This window comes from Miniopterus natalensis, chromosome 18, assembly GCF_054644295.1.
Source record: "Miniopterus natalensis isolate mMinNat1 chromosome 18, mMinNat1.hap1, whole genome shotgun sequence".
Lineage (NCBI taxonomy): Eukaryota > Metazoa > Chordata > Mammalia > Chiroptera > Miniopteridae > Miniopterus > Miniopterus natalensis.
The window spans coordinates 36,427,140-36,444,190 of NC_142098.1; the positions used below are offsets into that span (position 1 = coordinate 36,427,140).

At 58.1% G+C, this 17,051-nt stretch overlaps 1 protein-coding gene across 1 annotated transcript; it reads left to right on the plus strand.

Annotated features, from left to right (window-relative positions):
• The first annotated feature begins 1,028 nt into the window (after positions 1-1,028).
• Positions 1,029-10,546, plus strand: BCAM (basal cell adhesion molecule (Lutheran blood group)). Its single transcript, XM_016212645.2, has 15 exons — positions 1,029-1,146; positions 3,023-3,144; positions 3,709-3,937; positions 4,024-4,094; positions 4,327-4,423; positions 4,507-4,689; positions 4,937-5,073; positions 5,435-5,591; positions 7,855-7,970; positions 8,076-8,217; positions 8,398-8,534; positions 8,695-8,839; positions 8,925-9,069; positions 9,888-10,005; positions 10,088-10,546. The coding sequence occupies exons 1-15, from the start codon at positions 1,092-1,094 to the stop codon at positions 10,091-10,093; spliced, it is 1,860 nt and encodes a 619-aa protein (XP_016068131.1). The 5' UTR covers positions 1,029-1,091; the 3' UTR covers positions 10,094-10,546.
• The last annotated feature ends 6,505 nt before the right edge of the window (positions 10,547-17,051 follow it).

Consider the following 17,051-nt stretch of genomic DNA (forward strand, 5'->3'; position numbering starts at 1 on the left):
CCTGTATCACCGATGGATAAAGGAGCTTTGCCCAGTCCGACTCCCAGGTGGACCTGTAATCTGAGCCTTCCCTCTGTCTGATGGGCAAGGCCCAGTCTTACCAGTGACCCCCCATTCTGACCAGTATCCAGGGCTTAATTTCTCCCTGGTAACCAGTGACCTCTCCTGACCCCCTACCTCTCGGCCAGCAGTCTGGGGATTTTGCCCCAGTCAGACCTGGCTTGTGAGGAGCCTGGGTACTCTGATCTGTGATTCTGTGTGACCTGTCACCCTTCCTCGGGACCGTGGACGCGCCCTGCCCCTCTTCCCTCAGGTGCCCTGTTCTCCCCTCTCCCACTCACCTGCTGCTGCCAGCCTGCTTCTCCCCTCCCCCCAAGGTAGGGAGGGAGTGCAGGGAAGAGGGAGGGAGGAAGGGGGGTGGCATTCCTGGGATTCCCTGGATGGGGGAAGAGAGAGGGCCCTACCAGAGAGAGCCAAAGAGAGAGCACCTCACACACACACGCTGGGCAGAACTGGAGTTTGGAGACCATTAAATAGGAGATTAAGCCCAAGGGTTCCAGGCCAGCAGGCAGGCAGGAGAGGCGCGCAGAGCGCCGGCCACAGGAGAGGGCGCCCGGGGCACTGGGAGAGGCTGTTCTAGGCCGCTGGTCAGGCTGGGCGCCGCCGGCTGTGCCGAAAGAGGCCAGCGCCGGTGCTGGGGTCAGCTGGGTCACATCCAGCAGGCCCCTGCTCAGGAGGGGACGAGGGTCCGCGGTGGGTGGTAGGGTCCAGCCGAAGACGCACTGGCCGGACCGGTCGGGCAAGGCGCCGGGCGCGGGGGCCGGGGTGCTGCGGAGCCTGAGCCGCAGCCCGGGGCGAGGGGCCGAGGGAGCACGGCTCCGGACTGAGCGCTGGGAGGTCCTCCCAGGGCAGCGGGAGGTCTGGCCCCGCGCCCAGGTTTGGGGGATCAGGGGGGCCGGGAGGGCGGGGCGGGGCGGGGCGGGGGGCGGGGCCTCCAACTCCCAGCCTCGCGGCGGCCGCCCAGCGGCAGCTGGGGCTTAGTCGCCGCTGCCAGTGCTGTGGACGGGGAGCCCCCAGACTCCAGGGCCGAGATGCGCAGCGCCCCGCGGCTGCTGGTGCTGGCGCTCCTGCTGGGGGCGCACCCAGGTATGCTCGGGCTAAGAGCAGGGCGCGCCGGGGAAGGTTTTCTGAGGACCCCTGGGACTAAGGGGAAAGGGACTTTCACCCACCCCAGGAAGCCAAATCTGGGGAGCCCAGGAAGGAGGGATATGGGAGCATGGGAGGCGTCCCTCCCAGTGAGAGATGTGGGGATAGCCAGGCAGAGGAGCTGGGGACTCCACAGCAGTGGGTAAGAGACCACCTGAGAAGTCAGAGCCCCCTCCCCACTCAAACAAACGCAGGAGTGCAGGCCCTCAGCCCCTGGATCTGGGTCCTGGGCCCCTGCCCCCACAGACCCAGGGGTCCAGGCCTCCAGGGGCTGGAATGGCTTTCTCCAGGGCCCAGGAGACCAAAAGCCCAGGGCACCCCTCCTGAGAGTGTCTCAAGTTTTGAGAAGACCAGGGACCCTATAGCTAGAAACCAGGGAGTCGTGAGCATTTGAGGGTTTCAGAGCCCAGACTCTAAAGAGCCCACCTCCCTCTGGGAAGGACTGGAGCACCAGTCCTGGACAGTGACAGTGGAACAAAGTGTTTCCAAGTGACAGTGCACCCTTCCTGGGGCCCCAGATCAGTCCACACACCTGTGTGGTGGTGGGAGCGGAGGAGGCCCCTGAGGGCTGGCAGCAGAGGGACAGAGAGACAGAGGGACTGGGGAGGAGAGGGCAGTCCTTCTCATCTGCCCTTGCTCTCTGCTACTCAAACCCAGCTCCAGGCAGCAGCTTGGCCCCATGCCCCCTCCCCTGGGACAGGCTGGGGCCAAAGATGGGTGCCTGGGAATGCAGGCCCCTGGCATAAGCATGGCAAATAGTGGGTCTCCAGGGGCAGGGATGGGCCAGGCTGGGCGGGAAAGGGAAGGGAGGTTCTAAGAAATGAGAGCTGGTGCCAAGATGCCAGCCGAGAGGGTGAGAGAGCGTGGTTTCCTGATGAGAGCAGCTCTATCTGCCAGGACCTTGGGACAAGAGTCCAGGCCCAGCCACCTACTCCCCCAGGACCCAGGAGACCAGGCCCTCAGTCCCTCCTCCCTCCGACCCAGGATGTGGGGCCTCAATCCTACCCTGTTCTGAGGTGACGCACCTTCCCCCCTTCCTCACCTTAGCCCTTCCCTGCTCTATCAAAGAGGCAGGGGGGCCACGGGGCGAGTAGGGGGCTCTGGCGCCAGGCCGGGCATGTCTGAGCCAGCCTGTCCCTCCCACATTCCTGAAACCTGCCCAGCCCTGTCCCCCCTTATCACCCCCACACACCGTTCTTGCCTCAGCTCCAGGCCCAGCCGCAGCCCACACCCCACCTCAGCCCCCCATTCATGAGGGAGAGGCCCAGAGGCGGAGAAAGATGGAGACTGAGAATGAAGGCCTCAGAGAGACAGAGAGGCAGAGACGGTGGAACTGAGAGAAGGAGCCGCAGGATGAGAGACATAGGGACAGAGATGGAGACATTTAGCCCATGTCACTGTGTGCCAGGCCCTGTGTAGGGTGAGAGGCAAAGGGATGGGCCAGCCTTGGCCCTGCCTTTGAAGGGTGTTTGGTCTAGTGGGAAAAGCAGGGACAGGTGCAATGTTACCCCAAGAGAATTGAATGGAGGCCACTGGGGCCCTGTGTGGCCAGGGGAGGAGCCCTTAGTTCTGCAAGTGAAGGGAGAGATGGAGACAAATGCTGATAGGGTCCCAGTTCAGAGACACAGAGATGAGAGATGGAGGGAGACAAGAGCTGCTGAGTCTGAGGGAGGAGAGGCTGGGGGCCTGGACTCCTGGGCCTGAGGGAGGAGTGGGCTGGGGTCCTGCACTCCTTTGCCCTGGAGGAAGAGGGGCTCTGTCTAGAGGGCTCTCCCTATTGGCGGCAGTGGGCAAGAGCTCAGTTGCTCTCTTGCAGGTGCCCAGGCTAAGATGAAGCTGTCTGTGCCCCCCCTGGTGGAGGTGATGAGGGGGAATCCCATCACCCTGGACTGCACCCCTTTGGGGGACCATAAAGAGTTCTTGCTGAAATGGTTCCTGGTGAGTGCTTCGGGCTGGGGACCAGGGGCTAGTGGAGGGGGATCTGACAGTCAGACCCCAGTGAGGCTGCAAATATTCATTTCTTCATCAGAATCCGAAGGACCCTAAGAGCGCCACCTAGCTGCCTATCCATTTACAGCTTGGGGAAATTGAGGCCCAGCAAGAAAAGGCTGGTGTCCAGCCCGGCTGAGACTAATCCACCTTCAAAGTGTGGCTCTTGAGAGAGAACATCCAGAGACTGACACCAAGAAAGCAAGACGGGGGTGGTGGGACTAAAGAGAGAGGAAGGGTAGAGAAAATAGGAAGCAGAGAGACAGGGTGGGAGAGGGAGAGGGATGGGAGCAGAGTAAGATGGAGAAGAGGAAGACAGAGAGAGGAAAACGGGAGAACAGATATGCAACAGGGGCTGGAGGGGGTGGAGAGAGGGACAGAGGGACCAGAGAGAGATAACAAGAGGAAAAGAGGCAGAGCCACAGAGCGGCAGAAAGAAAGGGACATGGAAAGAGGCAGAGACGCTGAGAAGGGTGGCTGGGGAGCCTGCGCTGAGGCCCTCCCTGCCCACAGGTCGACCGCTCTGGGGCCCGCCACCTCCTGGCCGAGGCCCAAGTGCAGGGCTTGGAGGTCCAGGCCACGGTGCACAACTCCTGGAGCCGCAGCCCCCCATACCAGCTGGAAGGCCAGGGGCACCTGGTGCTGCCGGAGGCCCAGGTGAGCGACCAGTGGGACTATGTATGCATAGTGACAGCAGGGGCAGCGGGCACTGCCAATGCCACCTTGAAGCTTCAGGTATTTGGTGAGTGTCTGTGGACAGCCCAGGGAAGGGTGCGGGGCAGGGGAGAGCCCAGGAAGGGGTTCCTGACGGTAACATCTCCCCCATAGCAAAACCAGAGACCACCGATGTCTCCCCCAACCAAGGGATACTGTCTGTGACCGAGGACCTTGCCCAGGAGGTACCTTGGACTGACTTTGATTCCAGGGTCTTAGGGGAAGACAGGGCTGGGGGCCTAGAATTTTGGCGCACAAGGTTGGAGGGGGCAGGGGTGCCAGACTTCTGCATCCTGGGGGAGGAGAGAGCTGGGGGCCCAGAATCCTGGATCTGAGTGGGGAGAACTTCTGAGGAGACAGGGGACCCAGAGATCAGAGTCCTGGCTCAGCCCAGGGCCATGCCTGTGTCTGCCTCAGATCGCCACCTGCAACAGCCGCAACGGGAACCCGGCCCCCCAGATCAAGTGGTACCGGAATGGGCAGCTCCTGCAGGTGCCCATGGAGGTGAACTCAAGTGAGCGGTGCAGGATCCCAGCTAGAGTGGGTGGGGCGGCACGGTGGCCAGGCCTGGCTCACGGCCCCCTCCCTCCTTCCCAGGCGGCTACATGACCAGCCGCACAGTGCGGGAGGCCTCGGGCCTGCAGTCTCTCACCAGCACCCTGTACCTGCGGGTGCACAAGGAGGACCGCAACGCCAGCTTCCACTGCTCGGCGCACTATCGCCTGCCCCAGGGCCGGCACGGCCAGCTGGACAGCCTGCCCTTCAGCCTCAACCTGCACTGTGAGTCCACAGCGGCCCGACCTCCCCGACCTTGGACTCCACGCCTCACTGAGGCCTGACCCTCCACGCCAACCTTGGCCGCGCACTCTGACCCTCCATCCCCCTACCTTAGGCTGAAATATCACCTCAAGGACTAGCACGAGCCACACCTGACTTCTGACCCCCCCCCATAGCACTCAACCCGTGGAGTTTAACGACTAAACTCTGCGCTGCGCCCACACCGCCTGCCCCCCGCCCTCCCCCTTAGATCCCACGGAGCACGTGCAGTTCTGGGTGGCCAGCCCGTCCACCACAGAGGGCTGGGTCCGCGAGGGCGACTCGGTCCAGCTGGTCTGCCGTGGGGACGGCAACCCCACGCCGGAGTACACGTTTTACCGCCTTCAGGTGACTCAACCCATCCTTCCTTTGGCATTCTGGCCCCTGACCTCCGTGACATACTGACCTGTATTTCTAATCCTTTACCTGGTGGTCTTGGCTTAGCAAGGCACCTGGCCAGTGACTTAGGAGCTAACAGGACTTCTGACCCCCAACTTGAGAGAGTCCTCATTAAGCGTGATCCCTGACTCGGGGGACCTCTGGCCCAGCCAGTCTGCTGCCCCGTTGCCTGAGCGGGCTCTGACCTAATATGACACTGCCCTGGAGACCCTGACCCTGCCTGGCTCTGACCTGGGAGGCCCCTGGCTTGGCATGTCCCCACTGGACCAGGGTGGCTTCTGAGCAGGGTTCCTCATCCTTCCTCACCCAGGACAAGGAGGAGAAAGTGCTGAAGACAAGTCTTCAGGGGAACTTGACCCTGGAGCGGGTGCAGCGGGGCCAGAGCGGGACCTACGGCTGCAAGGCAGAGGAGTTTGATGCTTATGAGTATTCGGAGCTCTCCAAGACTCTGGAGCTGCGCGTGGCCTGTGAGAGCCCTGGGAGAACCTGAAGGGGGGCCCTGGCATCAGCAGCCTCCTCTCCTTCACCCCCGCAATCCTGCCTCCAAATTTACAGTTCCTGCTTTGGTCCAGATGCCTCCTTTCCTCTCCCCCCGCCCCCGGTGACCCTGCCCCAGCCCCAGCCCCCTCCAAACTCTCACAGCAGGCAGATAGAGAGTCCTTTCCAAAGCACAAACCTGACCTTCCCCTGCTCCAGAACCCGCCATGGCTCCTCAGTGCCCTCTGGGAAAGCCCAGGTGTCTCACCACGGCCTTCAAGGCCCACCTGTTTGGTTTCCCCGCTGGCTGACCCTTCTCCCCACCAAGGCATTTTCCTCATTGTACCCAAGCTCCCCTCATTCCCCTGATACCTCACCCTACCATCCATTTCCCACCAGTCTCTTGGGTCCCCATCTTCTAAGAAGCCTCCTCAGTCCACTTGCTGCCCCCCAAGCCCTGTGCAAAGGCTCTGTTCCTCCTTGACACTCCTTCTGGGGCTAGACCCTGTGCCAGATGTTGGTGACACATCTGGGAACAAGACAGCCCAGGCCCCACCTTCACAGAGCTCCCAGCCCAAGCTCCCAGCCCAGTAGGGCAGACAGATGGTAAATGCTAAACAAGACACTTTGGGGTAGCAATCCTGCATCTGCAGGGACTAACGCAGAATGATGGTTTAAGGAATTGACCGGGCAAGCAAGGAATAGTTTGGGGGGCATTGGCAGGCTGCATCCCCAGGAAGCAGATTCTGGCTTGGAGATCTGAAAGCAGGAAGTTTATGTGGCGCCTTGGCAACCACATCTACTAGGAGTGGGGAGAGGAAGGAAGCAGGGTGGGCAGAGGGAAAAGTTGGACTTCAGTCTAAGAAGGCCTTGGTTGGCCCCACGGGGCACCTGGAAGCTCGGATGTTCCCAGTTAGGGTGAAGGGGCCTGGCTTTTGCACCCCCACATCAACCAGTCATTGGCTGTTGGGCTGCCTGAGGAAGGGGGCATGACCTTGAGCGAGGGGCTCTCTGCAGCTGAGGCAGTTCCCGGAAAGGGCTGACAGCTGAGGGCTGACAGCTGATGTCCCTCTCAACAGCTGAAGGGGAGATCTGAGTGTGCACACCAGGGGGTTAGGGAAGCCTCTCTGAGAAGGGAACATTTGAATAAGAAATCATAGAATGGAATCAGAAATGCAAAGAGGCCTAGCTAGTTTGGCTCAGTGATTAGAGTGTCAGCCCATAGACTGAAGGATCCCAAGTTCAATTCCAGCCAAGGGCAGGTACCTCGGTTGCAGGCTCTATTCCCATCTCCCGTCGGGGATGTGCAGGAGGCAACCAATCGATGTATCTCCCTCACATCGATCTCTCTCTCTTTCCCTTCCACTCTCTCTGAAAAGCAAGGGGGGGGGGGGGGAGGAAGATTCTCGGGTGAGGATTAAAAAAGAAAGAAAGAAATGCAAAAAGCCAGATGAAAAGCACTCCAGGTAGAGGGAACAGCAAGTGCAAAGGTCCTGAGGCATGACCCAACTTGGTGCACTGAAGAAAAACAGGAAGAGACCAGGGGAGCCAGAGCTCAGGGGGCAAAGGAGGAAGGTGGGAGATGAGGTCAGAGAGATGGGCAGGGGTCAGATCAGGAAGGCTCTTTGGGCTTTGTCAAGGAATTTGGCCTCTGTGCCAAGGGTACTGGGAATCCACTGCAGGATTTTAAGCAGAGGGGAGAGCTGACCAGTGTGTTTTGAAAAGACCCCTCTAGCTGCTCAGTGGAGAGTGGGCTGGAGAGGACCAGAGTCCTGCCCAGCAGGGAGGCCGGTGAGGAGGTGACTGCAGTGGTCAAGGCAGTTAGACTTGGTGCTCAGAGATGGACAGAAGTGGAAGGATCTATCTTGAGGGCAGAGCAGAGAAAGACTTAACGAATGGGCAGTGGGGAGGAGAAGGCAAGGGTTTGGGCTTGAGCAAAAGGCTTGGGTGGTAAGTCAGAGAGGGAATACTGCACGCCTCCAAGGTTATCCATTAACCTTGGGCCCAAACGTCAGCGCTGGAGGAAAGTGGTCCAGGTGGGCATGGACTTTGCAGTTAGACTCCTAGGCTTGGGCTCGAGATTTGGCCTGGATGGTGGAGTGGCGAGTTCACAGAGATGGAAAGAACTAGGAGGAGGGCTTGGCATTCTCTGCTGACTATTGTGCATTCGCGTCTGCACCCACAAAAGCCCTTGAGTGCCCCTAACCAACTTGGTAAGGGTCCTGGAAGGTAACAGTCTGTACCCCCCTCCAGACCTGGACCCCATCGAGCTCAGCAACGAAGAGGAGCTTTCCTTACCCCTGGGCAGCAGAGTAGCCACGAGCTGCTCCGTGCAAGGCCTGCCCACCCCTGCTCTACGCTGGACCAAGGTGAGAGGGAAAGGAGACCCCAGCCCTGGGACCCCGTCCCTCCAGTTACCCCCTCCTCTTCTGTCATGGTCCACCTGGCCTCTTCTCCCCTCCACCACCCTACAGGACTCGGTCCCCCTGGTGGATGGCCCCATGCTCTCACTCAACTCCATCACCTTTGATTCCGCTGGAACCTACATATGCGAAGCCTACATGCCCACGGTCCCCCTCCTCAGTCGCACTCGGACCCTCAAGCTGCTGGTTGAAGGTTTGGGGGTAGGGGCAGGCTGGGATGGGGACGATGGGAGTGGGGGGCCATGACCAAGAGGAAGGGACCATGGCTGGTCCCTCTGTCTCCTACTCTATTCCTCTTCCCCCCGCCCTTTTCTCACTCTCGTCTTTCCCCAGGGGGCCTCCCACTCACTCACTCACTCCCTGCCACCCACAGGGTTACCCGACCTAAGGCCGGAGGAGATTCAGCCCCAGGCAGAGGGCAGCTGGAGAGAAGGAGACGAAGTCAAGCTGGTCTGCTCTGCCCGTGGCTACCCAGAGCCCGAACTCACCTGGAGCGAAAAGGGCGGCAGTGTAAGGGACACTCCGGGATGCAGGCACCCTCCCCAAGGTCCCAGGAGAACCTTCTCCCTCGCTGATCCAGGCATTATGTCCCCTCTCCTGCTTCCTGAGGGACTGGACATCACCCCTGCCCTTGATCGTATGGGCCTGGGCCTGACCCAAGTCTCCACAGTCCACAGAGCTGGTTCCCGGAGGGCAGGGCTGGGTGAGCAGCTCCCTGACCCTGAAGCTGACCAACGCCATGAGCCAACACGGCATCTCCTGTGAGGCCTCCAACCCACATGGGAGCGCCCGGCATGTCTTCTACTTCGGCCCTTGTGAGTAACCCGGTGGTGGGACAGGAGCCATGGGGCAGCTGGAGAGCTGCTGACCGAGCTCACCTCCTCTGTCTTGTCCCCACAGTGGCCCCCCCGACCTCTCAGGCCGGAGTAGCTGTCATGGCCGTGGCCGTCAGCGTGGGCCTCCTGCTCCTTGTCGTTGCTGCCTTCTATTGCATGAGACGCAAGGGGCGCCCCGGCTGCTGCCGACAGGGGGAAAAGGGGGCTCCGTGAGTGACCTTGCAACCTCAGACCAGACCTCTGTAACCCAACCCTATCCCTAGGTCTAACTCTGACGTCAGCCCCAAACCCAGCCCATGACCAACCTCAACTCCAAACCCAAATGCAGTGCAATCCCATCTCCAACCTCAAATCTAGTCCATAACCATCCCCTCCCCCATCTTAATCCCCAACTACAACAGCCCCATCCAACCCACAACCATCCTTAAACCCACCCCAAGCCCAGCTTAACTCCATCCCTAATCTCTCCTACCCAAATCCCATCCCCACCTTCAATCCCAACCCTAACATAACCATCGCCAAACCCATATGCACCCCAGTCTCCTCTCCAACACTCATCTCATCGCCACATCCGACCCTCAACCTCAGCATAACCATCCTCTCTCCAACCTCAACCCCAACCACACCCCTAACTCCCTGAACTCTGAACCCCAACTTCTTCCCCAGTCCCAACCTCTCCCCCAACCACATCCCAGCTCCAACCCAGAACCAGCACCAAACCCAGCTTCAACCACATCCCCACCCCCAAGGCCCCTCCAACCCACTTCATTCCCATTCCTAACACCAAACCCATCCCCATCTAACCTCATCTCCAACCCCAATCACATGGCCACCCTCAACTCCATAGTCATTCCGAAACCCACCCCCAGAGCTAGCACCAACTATAATACCATCTCCATTCCCACTCCCTACCCCAGCCCCAACCCATTCCCACTCACCCTCCAAGTCTATCTCCATCCAACACAACCCCATCCCCAGTTCCTCCCCCAGCTGGAAGGATCTCCAACATGTTGCCTCTTCTCCCCAGGCCATCTGGGGAGCCAGAGCTGAGCCACTCAGGGTCCCAGCGGCCAGAGCAGACAGGCCTTCTCATGGGAGGTGCCTCTGGAGGAGCCAGGCGTGGCAGTGGGGGCTTTGGAGATGAGGTGGGTGAGGGCCTGGGCAACCCTGGTGAGAGGGGACCTTCTGGGGGCAGAGTACAGGCCAACCTTCCCATCTTCTCCCCAGTGCTAAGCCTGCGGACCTCCAAGAGGCAGTCATTGGACCCAACCTGGAGTTGCAAGCATGGGAGAACCAGCCCTGCTCACGCCCTGCCTGCCCCCGCCTTCCCTTCCCTTCCCGGCCTGCCCCTTTCCTCTCCCCCCTCCCTTCCTTCCTCTGCAGGCTGGGCAGGGACCTACAGACACTGCTGGGGGGGAGGGAGGGTGCGCTCGTGGGTGGGAGGGGACCTTCTTCCAGTGAGTATGACTCTCCCAGGCCCCAGAATAGCTTCTGGACCCAAGCCCGGCCCGGCCCCGGACGAGGCTCTGAGGGTCGGCTGGCTGAGGCTATTTTTACCTCCTGCCTCCATTGCTGGTCCCCCCACCTGACGTCCTGCTGTATAGTCTGACACTGGATCCCCACCCCTGCTCCGCCCCCTCATCATGGACACTGGAGTCTGGAATAAATGCTGTCACGTGGACACCATCCTGTGGCCGAGCCGCCTCTGGGGGATGAGAGGGGCTGGGGCGCAGGTGATGCTCCCCTTCCCACTGCTCCTCCGCCCCTTGCAGGACCTGGGAGATATCTGACGTCATGGAGAAAGAAATGATGGAGAGAGAGAGAAAGCAGAGGGTGACTCAGCTGGCAGAGGATGGAAGAGAGATGCCCAGGGTCTAGAGGGCGCCGAGCATGGTCCCCGAAGACCAGTGCCTGCTTGGTGGGTGGGGTACTGTCCCCTTAAGTAAAAGTTCCCAGACTCTCTTGCCAGAGCCCCAGAGGGAATTGAAGCTGTGAGAGGAAAAACTCTCTGAGCTGTAGAATGGATGGAATTAGAGATGGAGCTGTCTCCTCTGGGTATGGCATCATTTCTGCAGCTGGGGGAGGAGGGGTGGCTTGGAGGAACCCCGACGGAGGGGCCCGGGGCAGGGAGAAGAGACAGTAGGAACAGCGAGGCCAGCTTGAGAGACTTACTGAGGCAGAGGAGGAGGGATTTGAAAGAGTAGTAGAAAGACTTGGGGTGGGGGTGGGCATGGAGGGATGGACTGGGGCAGCCCAGAGGTGAAAGCCCTGGAGTCAGACAGACACACAGAAAGATTTTGGGAGAGGGAGGCAGAGACAGTCAGATAGAGACAAAGAGAAGCACAGAAAGAATGGGGATGCTGAGAGGTAATTACAGTCAGAAAACATATTGAAAGCTGCCCAGAAGCAGTGGTGGAGGTTGGGCTTGTGTGACCCTGGGCCCATCAAATGGCAATAAATCACACGGGCCCATGGAGAGCTGTGTGGGGAGTGGGCGTGACAATCCTTGTGCAATGCACGCTCGGGGAGGTCTCTGTGCTCAGAAGTCTCTAATCTCAGCAAGTGACTCCACCTCGCTGTCCTCAGTTTGCTCAGCCACTAAATGGACAAAATGAGCTCTCTCAGCCACGGGGAATTGACGAGAGGCTATGGAAACCTGGCAGGGGATGCAGCAGCCTGCCCGGAGGCCCCCGAGCAGAAGCGCTCACCAGCCTGACTCAGGTGCTCAAATCCCATGGTTTGTGGAATCGGTTTAAAACAAACACAGCAAGCAAAAGGAGATGGGCCAGATTCACACACTTAGTTTGGGGCACAAGCGATCAAAGGTCCCCGCCACCTGAGTTCTGGGGTATGCATGGCCCCGGGTCCCATCTCTCTCACACCATGGTGTGATTTCAGTCCCCAGAGTGGAAGGTGAGCCAGAGGGTTTTGCACCTGGAAGGTGCCAGGGTCAGGCAGCGCCTGGCTTTTACCTGCCTGACTTGGGCACAGGACTCCTGGAACAGCCAGAGTCACCAACAAGGAAGCACCTTAAGGACACGTAGAATTTGGGGCTTGCTGGATCCTTCCACCCGTCCCATCTACGTCAAGCTCACATTCTTAATATGTCTGACAGGCCTCCTAAGTTGCTTCTTAATATCAGTCCTTTGTTTCATCTGTCTCCTTGTTCATACGGCTTTATTGTTTTCTCTATGACAGAATTGAGTATTTAAAAAAATAATAATAATACAGCAAACACACAGAGGGTCAGAGTGTGATTGGGAGATGAGATAGCAGTGGAAAGTTTAGGACAAAGCCTGGCACAGTGCATGTGTTCATACGTGTTTATTAGTAGTAGTATTATCCAAGGGAAGTGGAGGGACAGAGAGAAAAGAAAATAGGGTCCCTTGATCCAGGGAAGGGACCAGGTGGAGAGAGATCCCATTCTAAGAGCAGACATTGGTGAGAGGGGGCTTGGGGGGCTGGAGGGGTAGTGAACAGATGTCTGGAGGAAGGGGAGAAAGGGGACTCCAGGGAGGAAGGGGTTCTCTGCCAGCACCTGGTCCCCAAGTTAATGAGGGGAAGGTCCTGGCCCACCTCCCAGGAGGGCATACATTTGCATATGATCCCTCATCTGCATAACATCCCAGGAAATTTGCATGCAGATGGAGCCTGATCCCTCCTCAGTCTGACCCCTCCTTCCACCTTGGATGAGGGTCTGGGGAGGGGGTGACGGGGAGGGGTACATTACAGGATCTGGGACTCCAGGAAGTAAAGGCAAGTTCAGAGTAGACTCCCCTTGCTCATCAGCCTTCTGTGGCTCCCAATTGCGCTCAGGAGCATGAACCACCCTTCAGCTGGCATTCAGGACCTTCTAAGATGTTGCCCCTCATACCCATCCACTACTCCCTCTCTCACATATGTCCCCACCTTGTGCCTTTGTGACTTTCCTATTCCCCTCACCTGCAATGTCCTTCCCCGTTTTCCCCCCACTGTAACAAAGCTTGCCTGCCTTCAAAGCTTCCACCTCTTGAAGGATTCTGAAAAGTGTTCACTCCCCTTTTCCTGCCCTTGGACCTTTACAAGAATCTGTACCTCTTCTGAACTTGTATAGATTTTATTAATAAGGCTTTGTTTGCTTGCAAATGACCAAAAAAAAGTGTCAATGAAAAGGAACAATTATTCACTCATATAACCAGTAATATCAAAGGCTGACCACCTTCAGGCATAGCTGGGTCCAGGGGCTCACACAGTCTTCATCAGAAAGCTGTCCTTTTCCGTTTCTCAGTTCTGCTGCTCTCCGTGCACAGGCAGAGTCTTGTCTCCAGTGCCCTCCATGGTACCAGATGGCTACCCTGCCAACTTAGCAACCCTCTCTAGAAAAGGGTGTCCCTTTCCTACTAGTTCTAGCAAAAGCCTCAGGGCTAATTCTCACTGGTCAGGAAATGGGTCCCAGACCCTCATCCCAGAACTAATCCTTGTGACCAGGGCATCAAACGCTCTGATTGGCCAGGACTGGGTCAGGCTGACTCTGAACTGTAAGGACTGAGTGTAAGAGATTCCCCATAAGAAAGCTGGAGGGGGTGGTGCTGAAAGGGGGAAAGAGGTTCCTGGGCAGGTAAAATACAGTTGACCATTGGACAGCATGGGAGTTACGGGCACTGACTTCCTGTACAGTAGAAAATCTGCGTATGTCTACAACTTGGCACCAGCTCCACAGCTACTTCAGGATGCCTTTGGCTCTGTGCCCCTGCCTCCTCGTGGTTATGACTCTTCAGTGAAGTACCACCTCCGAGACCTGTTGACACTGGCAGTTGGCTCCCCAGGCATGGGACCCACCCATTCCTTTATCAACAAACAAAGCAGTGCTCAGCGTTATACACGCTACTGAGGGTGGAGGAGGGCGGTGAAACTCCAGCCTACACCCCCGGGGTTTGCCTCTTGGACTCATCGGTGCCCACAAAGGACAGCCAGAGGAGCTGAGCTTGGAGGAGAGTGGGTACAAGAGGGCCTTCCTGGAAGAAATACCTTGGAGACTAGTTATTTTGCTCAGGGGAGAAATGGGGGCCCAGAATTTTACAAAGCAAGTTAGTAACAAAGCTGGCACTGAAGCCCAGAGATCCTATGGTAGGCAGTTAGACAGACATGAGCAGAGCAAAGACGATGGGCCAGGTAGGGAAGGTCAGCAGGGCAGAAGGTCAGAAGGTCACCAGGTGCCTAGCAATGGGCAAAACTGGGAAAGCGAGGACCTTGCCCCCAAGGTAACCTTTCCTCCCCTTTCATATCACTGATCATTTGGTTTGGACCCCCTGACCTGTCCTCCCTGAAGACAACATCTAGGCCTCAGTTGTATTTCAGCTCCAGGCTTAGAAAAGAAGCAAAACCGGACAAGCAAAGGCTGCCTTGGACCAGCTGTGCTGACTAACGACCCCCTGCCCTGGGGCCCACCAATCAGCGAAGACTGTGACTCTGAAAGAGCACACCTGGAAAACTGATGAATATTCTCTTGAAACCCTCCCTTGAGGCCTCTCCTAAGATTCCCACCTGCAAGAGAGAAATAAAAACTCGTCAAAACCCCCAACCAGGTGTGGCTCAGCAGCTGCGCATCAACCTAGGATCCAGGGGATCACGGTACGACGCCTGGTCAGGGTACATGCCTGGGTTGCAGGCTCGATCCCCCGTTGGGGGGTGCAGGAGGCAACTGATCAATCATCATTGATGTTTCTTTCTCCCTTCCCCTCTCTGAAATCAATAAAGATATATCTTTTTTTAAAAAAGAGAAAAACTCTTCAAGACAAAGGACCCACCCAGCACTTGCTTGTGCTCATGCTCTCCCTCTAGGGAGCCATTCCCCTCCCCTTCTCCCTCCCCCACAGGAATGCATCTCCTAAACTCTAAGAAACCCCATGAGGCTTGCAACCAGGGAAGCAAAGGGCAGTGGCGACTGGTCCTGGGCTAACCCCTTGAACCTGTCTCCCAGGCACCCTCTTCTCTGACTTCCCAGTGAGCCAAAGCAGCCCCGCCTAGGCGCTCCTGTGTCTTCCTCTATGCTAAGCCCTTCCTTGTTTAACTGTCCTGAATGTGCTTTTCTGCTGCCAATAAATTACCACTTGCTTTGCTTTACTTTGCCTCTTGACTGAATTTTTTTCCTTCAAGAAGAACCGTCATCTCACTAGTAACAGTCCTGGCCCTCTAGTTGGGCCCCAGATTGGGGACACAAGGACGAAAAGATCTAGAGCACATTTATTATGCACCTACTTGTCCAGCTCTCCTCAAACCAGGCTATGCCAAGCCTGAGATACACATTATCTGGAAGTCCCAGCCTGCACTTCCTTGCTGGGTAGTTTGGAGCAAATCTCTGTGCTCAGTGTACTTTTCAGCAAAATGGGGCTCATGAGAGTGTCCCCTTCATGGCGTTCTTGTGAGAAATTAACTAGAGAAGTCAGTTATGGCCCTGTCCATTTGCAACTCTGACTTTGTGTTAAGTCACTTCATCCCTCTGTGCCTTGATTTTCTTATCACTTGGGGTGCTGTGGGTTATATGAGATAATACAGTACAAAAATCAGTTGCTGGCACAATAGCAAGTGCCAAATACATTTATTAATAGTATTATTACCAAGACGTGAATGCTGATCAATAAAAGTCTCCACTACTTGAGACCTTGACCTTCTGGGAGGAAAGTTCAGGTGTTTGGCGGGTGGGGACGGAGGGCAAGTCTAAGGGGTCCCCTTTGCTGGGAAGCTCCCAAGCACCTACTCCCAACCAATCCGCTCGGCGCCTCCTCGCACTAGAGGAACTGGAACGGAGGGATTAGGGCGCTCAGCGGCATCCCCTCCCTCGGCCTTCGGCTTCCCGCCCTCAACCCCACACCCGGGCCACCTGCGCGGCCCCCCCAGTCCCCCCAGGCAGCCCAAGGAATGCGAAGAGGTAGGTGGGGTTGGGGAGGAGCAGGAGCCGCCAGGGAGAGACAAAGGGGCAGAGTCAGAGCGAGCGACACGAAGACGCGAGGAGGCTGGGAAGACAGAGAAATGGGACAAGGCCACGGGGAGGGGCAGGTTGTTGGAGGCGGGACCCTAGCCCAGCCCGGCAGAGAAAGCGGAGCGCGGGGGCCCGGTCTGTGCTGCCCCCTGGCGGGGGGGCGCAGTAAGGAGGCGGTGCGGCCAGATGTAGGACGGGGGGTGCAGGAAGGTAGGGACAGAAAAGGCGCAGAGACATCGAGAGAGACACAGACAGAAACAAGAGACGCTGAAAGAGAGACAGACACACACATAGAGACAGACGCAGAGACAGACGCAGAAAGAGACAGACATAAAGACAGAGATAGAGATACAGCAGAGACATAGTCAAAAGGATGGAAAGAGTCACGGGCATCAAGTGAAAAATAAACAGTGATAGAAAGACAAAGAGGGTCCAGAAACAGCGACACCAAGACGTTAGAAATGAAAGACTCAGAGACAGAGAAATACAGAGACGGAGGAGATCCAAAGCTAGTGAGAGACAAAGACGGAGGCACTAATTAAAATAGAGAAATCTATAAAGAAACGATGCAGCGACTCCGAGTCCGAGGTAGAGATGAGAAGGGATACGCCGAGACGCCCCCAAACGCGAGACGGACCCGCCGCCGGGGGCGAGAACCGCCGCCGAGGGGCGCGGACGCGGCTGGGGTCTCGGCGCGAGGGCGGGGCTTCGGAGGGGGCGAGCCTATGAGGAGCCGCGTGCCCCACGCAGGTGTGAGAAGGCGGCCGCGACGGAGCGGAGGGGGCGGGGCCTGAACTTCAGGGGCGCAGGGACTCTCCGGGAGAAGCCCAAGCTGCTACCCCGAGAGAGGCTGGGCGGGGGCGGGGCTTCACGGACGCGGCCCGGAGCCCAGACCCGGGCCTGGCGGGTCCTTCGTGGAGCCGCCGGTAGACCGCGAAGCTCCTCGGGAGAAGGGACGCGGTTAGAACACCAGGGGTGGCGGCTTGAGCACCGGAGAGAGTAGAGAGAATCCTGAGGGAGGGGCGAACATGGAATCCTGGGGAGCGGCAGGTGCGGACTCGTGGGAGGGGGCGGGTGAGGAATGCGGGGGGCGGGGCGTGTAGAATTATGGGAAGGGGCGGGGCCGAGAGCTGGGGAGGCCGGGCGTCGAAACCCGGGGAGGGACTACGAGGAATCCCGGGAGGGGGGCGGGCCGGATCGGCTTGGCTGGCTGTGGGCAGGGAAGGGGTTGGG

What these genes read in the sequence shown, in the direction of transcription:
- BCAM (XM_016212645.2), top strand. Translation starts at nt 1,092, where the DNA reads ATGCGCAGCGCCCCGCGGCTGCTGGTGCTGGCGCTCCTGCTGGGGGCG. An exon ending in TCTTGCTGAAATGGTTCCTG is followed by an intron (nt 3,145 to 3,708) that starts GTGAGTGCTTCG and finishes CCCTGCCCACAG; the next exon opens with GTCGACCGCTCTGGGGCCCG. An exon ending in CCTCAAGCTGCTGGTTGAAG is followed by an intron (nt 8,218 to 8,397) that starts GTTTGGGGGTAG and finishes TGCCACCCACAG; the next exon opens with GGTTACCCGACCTAAGGCCG.